Genomic DNA, 7296 nt, shown 5'->3' with positions numbered 1-7296 from the left:
ACCCCCCCTTACCATTTGTCTCAAGAATTTACAATTCTTACTTTATCAGATTCCCTTTCTTAAAACAACTGTCTCCCTGCAAAGAACAAAATCCATGATGACAGGCTTTCAATTGTTACCTTAGAATGTTGCAAAATCTTCTATCTATTGTTCAACTTATATTTGGAAGGCAGCCGTTTTGTGACTTCACTAGATCTCCCACCAGCTGTCCCTCAGTTCTCTTTCCTTGACAACTCATTTACGTGCTAAAGCATATTGACTTGAGGAAAACGCCTTCCTTGGAGTTCGGCATGATGATCATTTTTGCGTATCTTCCTTATGGGCTTGCGGAAGGAATCTCACTCTCGGGTAAGTGAACGAGAGCACTGAAATGCTAGGTGATGGCGTGTTGTCCTGCCTGGTGAGAGAGGTTATGTCAGTTGGGTCACTTTCAATCACAAGAGAAAGTCACAACTCAGAAGAACTTGCAACAAAGGGATTCTACTGGTCCCGTGGGGACACATCTGGATTTAGACCTGGCGGGATCCAGGGCCTCAGTGTTGTCACAGTCACATTTCTCCTTACCGACCATCCCGTAGCAAAGATCAAAATATCACCTCCAGTCCTGCTTCTTTCCCAGAGCAAGGGCTCTGAAGGGCTTCCCTCCAAGGATGGGGTCCGACTGCCAAGGACAGTCATTCCCCGGCCCATCCCTAGGTCCTGGCACCCACTGGGCTGCGTTCTGTCACTATAGTTTTCTTTTTCCAGAATGTCATAAAAGTGAAGTCATATAGTATGCAGTCTTTTGTGTCTTATTTCTTTCGGTTATTATAATGTTCTTAAGCAACATGTTTTTGCATGTATGCCATTCATTATTTCTCTACATTCTTGAACTCATGGAACATATTTATAACAGCTATTTTATTGGACACCAGTCATTGTGAAGTTGATTATGTTGATTATTAGATTTTAGTGTATTCTTCATAGAGTTTTGGATTTTCGTCTGCCATATATCTAAGTTTCCTGCAGTCAGCGGAATCCTTTTGAGGTTTACTTTTAAATTGTCAGGGCAGGTCCAGAGTAGCACTAGGAACTAATGCACTTCTGAGGACTCTAGCTCATGTCCCATGTATTATGAGGTCACTTCACCCCCGCCTGTGGGAACACACACTATTCCCAGCCTTGTGTGTGCCTGGGGAACTGCTCAGCCTATTCCTTTTTGGTGATGCTCTCCCAGCCTCTTGGAATCTCACCGCTTGCATGTACAGATCAGTTCAGTCCAAGATTCAAGGGGACTCCATTGTAGCTCTCAGGAGCTCGCTCCTACTGTGTGGCTTCTCCTCTCTGGTATTCTAGCTGCTTTGGCCTCCCCCCTCTCTCATCTGTCTTCTCTTCTCAGCAAGACTGAGACTGCTGAGCTCAGTTTGGGGTTCCCCTTCCTGAGCCTCAGCCTGGAAACTAAGGCCGGCAGTAGGCTGGGCCGGGCCTGGAGTAGGAAGGGCCACTGTGTTTGTTTCCCTTCTATCAGGAATCACAGTCCTACCCTGCCCGGTATTCGATGTCAGAAGACAGTTTTATTTCATATCTTTCATCGAGTTTTCTAGTTGTTTATGGCAGGACAGCAATTTGCGTAGTAGTTATTTCTTCCTGGGCAACGTGGAAATCCCCGGTGGTTGTTAATGACTCCGCCGAACAGAATTCTTCCCACAATCACTTTCTGTAATCACAGTGGGTACTCTGTGAGCAGATCTTGCCAAGGAGGAAGCAGAGAGACCTCTGTTCATTTTTACTGGAGAACTCGTAAACATCAGGGGTTTGGTTTGTTTTTTTTATCCCAAAGCCAGTTCTCCTGGACAATTTCATCCTGGCATCTGCCATCAAGTGTCCTCTCTTACCTTCCCTGAATTTGGCACTTAATAAACCTTACTTATGAAACATTTGGCTTTAGCCTAGCTATTTTACCTCTGTTTTTCTAAATGTTTCCCACCCGTTGAGATGAACACTGAGTACCTGATGGCAGATATATTTCATACATCCATTTGGAACTTGTGATTAAGACAAGAGAGTATTTTTCTTTTCTTCAGGGAGGCAGTGTTTTCTGTTTGTAGGGCTCTCATTTCCTTGGGGATTTTTGTTGTTCACATGAGTGGGGCCAAAGACAGCACATGCCAGCCAAGAACACATGGTCTACCTCTGGGCCTTTGGGATCTCTGTCACACAGGGTTTCAGAGAAAGGGAGGACGGCCTGGTGTGTTGTGAGGACCCTCCACGTCCCACTGTAAGAGCATAAGTGGGAAAGGTGATATTTTTTGCTCTCTCCTCCTTCCCTTTTGTACTCTGCTTTCCCTGACCATCACAAAGGACTGATAGTGAGTGGTTCCCATGACCACCAAGCAGGACATTCTCTTCCTACAAATCATTTACTCAAATCATGTGTTTAGAACACAGTGGTTAAGGATCCCGGACTAACCTGGGTTTGAATCCCAGCTCCACCTCTCATCATTAGCTACGTAACCTCCAGTCAGCAGACTTAACTTCTCTGAGCATTCACTTCCTCATGTAATAAAAGTGCCACCCTCAGGCTTGTGGTGAGAATTAAAGGGAACGATGCAAGTGAGAGTCCTGACAGAGGCATCAGTGTGTGTTATTACTAGGAAGTGTCCTGGTTTCAACAGTAAATTAAATAGTCTCCCTAATTATTACTCGGAAGCATTAGCTTTTCTCATAATCTTTGTTCTAATTCTATCTATACCTATTTCTGTTTTTCATTCAAGCCAGTTTTGAGGGTTGCTTTGCCCTCTGGCTCTAAAGAGCCAAAGATGAATAGCCCCCACCCCTGGCCCTGAGCCAACTCTGGGCTTGGGGAGGGAATTGGGGCAGAGCCACATTCTGTCAAGGTGAGTCACAAGGATGGAACTTTCAGGGTTGAAGGGTGAGTTTGCAAAATTGATCAGGACTTACACTTTGTGTTAAATGCTGGGAACATGTTGGCCAAAGATGGAATGTACTGTACAGCACTCACGTGCACAGGCTATATCCAAGGAATTCCTCTGCAGCACTGCCTGTGAGAGGAAAACTGGAAGTAGCTAAATGTTCATCAGTAATGGGAACAATTAGGTGAGTCTGTGTCCACTGTCACTATGGCATACTATGCAGACACTTAAAAATGAATTGATCTATTTGTACTGCCACTCCAAGATATATTGTTAAATTTTAAGGAAGTTAAAAAACGACTCATTCATCCATTCAGTGAATATTAAATGTGCACCCTGTGCTGAGAACTGCCCTTGTATGGTGTCTATAGCAGTAAACAAGACAAGATCAAAGTCCTACCTGCAGAAGAAAGACAATAGACAAATGAGCAAACACATAGCATAATCGCAGGCAATGAGAAATGATATGAAGAAATCAGAGTCATGTGATAGACAGTGGCAGGAGAGCAGAAGCATCTTGGCATAGGGTCAGAAGGTCGCAAAGAGGGGGCCCTAGAGCTAAGACCTGTGTGTAAGAGGGAGCCAGCCCTGGGAGGGTCTGGGGAAAGGTGTTTGGCACTGGGAACAGTAGGTGCTAAGGGTCCCAGGTAGGTGTTTAGGAGTGAGGCATGCTCCAGAAGAGCAGGAAGACTGTGCGGCTGGGATGGAGGGGCCAGGAGCCCATCCCGTAGGGTTCTATAGGCCTGGGACTCTGCTAATCATGTGAAGGCAAATGTTGGAGGCCTTTGAAGAAAATCCACTGTGCTAGCAAAACATGCCATATATCTAACAGGACCCTGTTTATTACTTTTTAAAGATAAACTTCCTAATGGCTTAGTGAGAGAACTGGCAATCTGCATATCGAACAGTTAATGGTAGTTAATCTCTGGACAGGCGCTGTGAATGGAGACTGTTGTTTTACTCTATACCTCTGAGTCTAGATGTCTTATAGTGAAATATGTTTATTATTGGGTAATTAATAAAGAAAACTGATTATGGTTTGACTCAGCCTTCAAGAAGTTCATTGTTGCCCGGCCTGCATGGCTCAGTTGTTGAGCATCGACCTATGAACCAGGAGGTCATGGTTTAATTTCTTGTCAGAGCACATGCCTGGTTTGTGGGCTTGATCCATAGTGCGGGGCCTACAGGAGGCAGCCGATCAATGATTCTCTGTCATTATTGATGTTTCTATCTCTCTCTCTCCCTCTCCCTTCCTCTCTGAAATCAATAAAAACCTATTTAAATGAGCTGGTGAAACAATGTCCTTTGAAAGCCCAGAAGCCAGCAACTTTCTGCATTGGCCTGCAGTGCTAAAGCCCGTTCCATAAAAACAGAACTGTGTCTTACCTTTTTTTCCTCCTTTGATCTCCACTGAGTTCCAAACCCAGGTTCTGGGCTCTCCTCTGCCATCTCCCTTTGCTTTGCCTTCTGATAGCTCTGTTGCAGGCTCAGGCAGGGTCAGCTCTCCAGCTATCACCTGCAGGAACATACTGAGAGAACCACCAGGTTTGCTGTCCTCTGTTTTTTGTTTGTTTTAAATATTTTGATTGATTTCAGAGAGAAAGGGAGAGGGAGAGAGAGAGAAATATCAATGATGAGAGAGAATCATTGATCGGCTGCCTCCTGCACACCCCACACTGGGGATCAAGCCCACAACCCGGGCATGTGCCCTGTCTGGGAATCAAACCATGACCTCCTGGTTCATAGGTTGATGCTCAGCCACTGAGCCACTCCGATCAGGCTGTTGTCCTCTGTTTTTTATCTCGCAGAGCAATCATTCAGAATGACTCCTGAGCTGCAGTCTTCTCAGTGGTCTGCAGTAGCAAGTACAGAAGTCTCTGGCCCACTCCTTCCCTTCTCCCAAATCTTGTCCGGTGCAGCTTGTAGGCAGCATTGCTGAAATGTCCCCATCTAGCCTTGTTTATACAGGAACATGAAAGAGCAAAGAATTTGCTATTTGCTAAGAGGAAAGGAGCAGGCCAGGTGGAGGGACCCCACTGGTGCACGATCCGGGCCGGGGAGGGACAGGGCTGGGAAGGGACCGCGGGAGGGCTCCAGCGCGTGTCCGGCCCGTCTTGCTCAGTCCCAATGGGCCAGACCCCAGCAGCAAGCTAACCTACCGGTTGGAGCGTCTGCCCCCTGGTGATCAGTGCATGTCATAGTGAGCGGTTGAGAGGCCTTAGCATATCATTAGCATATTATGCTTTGATTGGTTGAACAGACAACCAGACACTTAGCATATTAGGCTTTTATTATATAGGATGTTCACCAGTAATCCCTGTTTCTACAAAGTGGCAGAAGGAGTTAATATTTTGCTTATAAAGTCTGACTTGCAGTTCATATATTTTGGCTTATTTAATGACTGTATTTACATGAACTAGAGATCCTAGACCAGGACACTCTGAGAGGAAACCCTCGTAAAGTGCTGCAGGAGTGATTATGGGCAGTGGCCAAATGGTGAGACTCAAATCCTCAGTAAACAACAAAAGTTGTAGACTCTCATGGAGTGCTGTAAAAAAAAGACATTATGTGTTAAACGAATCTCTTTTTCTATATAAGAAGAGTATTTTATGTGATTATAGGGAAATTCAAAATTAAGGCAAAGTAAATCAAAATCTACCCCGATTCTTTTTTATTGTTGTTTGTTATCCTCATCCAAGGATATTTCCCATTGATTTTTAGAGAGAGTAGAAGGGAGGGGTAAAGACAGAGAGAGAGAAACATCAGTGTGAGAGAGACACATCGATTGGCTGCCTTCCACACATGCCCCAACCAGGGCCAGGATTGAGCCTTCAACCAAGGTACATGCCGGAATGGAACCCAGGACCCTTTAGTCCTCGAGCTGATGCTCTATCCACTGAGCCAAACCAACTAGGGCCGTGGTCTGCAAACTGCGGCTCGCGAGCCACATGCGGCTCTTTGGCCCCTTGAGTGTGGCTCTTCCACAAAATACCACGTGCGGGTGCACGTACAGTGCGATTGAAACTTCGTGGGCCTGGGCAAGTCTATTTTGAAGAAGTACTGTTGATATTTGGCTCTGTTGACTAATGAGTTTGCCAACCACTGGACTAGGGCTACCCAGATTCTTATGCTCTCTAAGTGGCTCATTTGTCCTCCTTCTATCTGTGGATGGCAGTGACAGCACACACCTGTCCTGTAATGGGCACTTTGTGTGGCTATTCTTCATTACCCTCCTAAGAAGGTAATAAAGATTAGAAACAGAAACAGTCAATAAGCATCGACAAAGGATTCATTAAATTAGCCATGACATACCAATACAGGGTTGGGCAAAAGTAGATTTACAGTTGTTCATATGGAAAATAATACAATTCATGAGTGGGTACTCTTAGTTCCACTATACAGATGAGAAAACAGGCTTGGATGGGGGTGTGGGAATTTGGCCCAAGGTCAGCCAGCCGATAGTGAAGCTGCCAGAAAGAAGGGACCCTTAGCATTTCTCTGCAATCTCTGGTAGGCCTCGGGTATTACTTCCTTCTCTTTTTTCTTTTCTTTTCTTTTTCTTTCTTTCTTTTTTTAGAATATATTTTTACTAGAGGCCCAATGCATGAAATTCATGCAAGGGGCTTGGCCCTCACAGCCCTAGCTGCCTCGGCCCTCAAGGCCCCAGCTGCCTTGCCCACTGGTCGTTCTGGAAGGTTGTTCCACCATCCGGTCTAATTAACATATTAGCTCTTTATTATATAGGATTGGTTTTAGAGAGGAAGGGAAAGGGAGAGAGAGATGGAAACATCAACGATGAGAGAGAATCACAAATCAGCTGCCTCTTGCATGCCCCACACTGGGGAGCGACCCCACAACCTGGGCATGTGCCCCGGCCAGGAATTGAACCGTGACCTCCTGGTTCATAGGTCGACGCTCAACACTGAGCACCACTGGCCAGGCTCCTTTTCCTTAAAACACCTAACACTATAGGCTCCAGGGACTTGTGGGAAGTGTGACATATTTGTGGATCACATGGTAGGTGCTTTTCTGCTCTGCTCATGTCTGGGCGCTATGCCCCATTGTCCCTCTCCAGGCATCATGGCCATCCTGTTCTCAGGCATCGTGATGTCCCACTATACGCACCATAACCTGTCCCCGGTCACCCAGATCCTCATGCAGCAGACCCTCCGGACCGTGGCCTTCTTGTGTGGTGAGTTCCTCTCGGTGGTCTGGCATGGGCCTCCCCTGAGCTGATGGTTCTTCTTACCCTGTTTGAGTCCAGTTGTTTCCTGGCAGAAGAGGCAGCAGGATCCTCAGAGCCAGACCTGCACTCCCTTATCTTTTGTTTGTTACTCTGGCTTTCAAATTCCATAAAGTAAACCTAATACTTAACAAATGGAAT

At 45.9% G+C, this 7296-nt stretch overlaps 1 protein-coding gene across 1 annotated transcript in view; it reads left to right on the top strand.

The window, feature by feature from the left end:
• SLC9A8 (solute carrier family 9 member A8) overlaps positions 1 to 7296 on the top strand; it is a 67046-nt gene that overhangs the window by 45202 nt on the left and 14548 nt on the right. Inside the window, exons 10-11 of the mRNA XM_023761748.1 lie at positions 231 to 348; positions 6988 to 7104. Of these exons, the coding sequence (XP_023617516.1) occupies positions 231 to 348; positions 6988 to 7104 (235 nt within the window). The remainder of the gene's footprint in view (positions 1 to 230; positions 349 to 6987; positions 7105 to 7296) is intronic.

The sequence above is a fragment of the Myotis lucifugus genome, unplaced genomic scaffold (assembly GCF_000147115.1).
Source record: "Myotis lucifugus unplaced genomic scaffold, Myoluc2.0 scaffold_215, whole genome shotgun sequence".
In the NCBI taxonomy this organism is placed as follows: domain Eukaryota; kingdom Metazoa; phylum Chordata; class Mammalia; order Chiroptera; family Vespertilionidae; genus Myotis; species Myotis lucifugus.
This window is presented reverse-complemented; position numbering and strand designations above follow the sequence as displayed.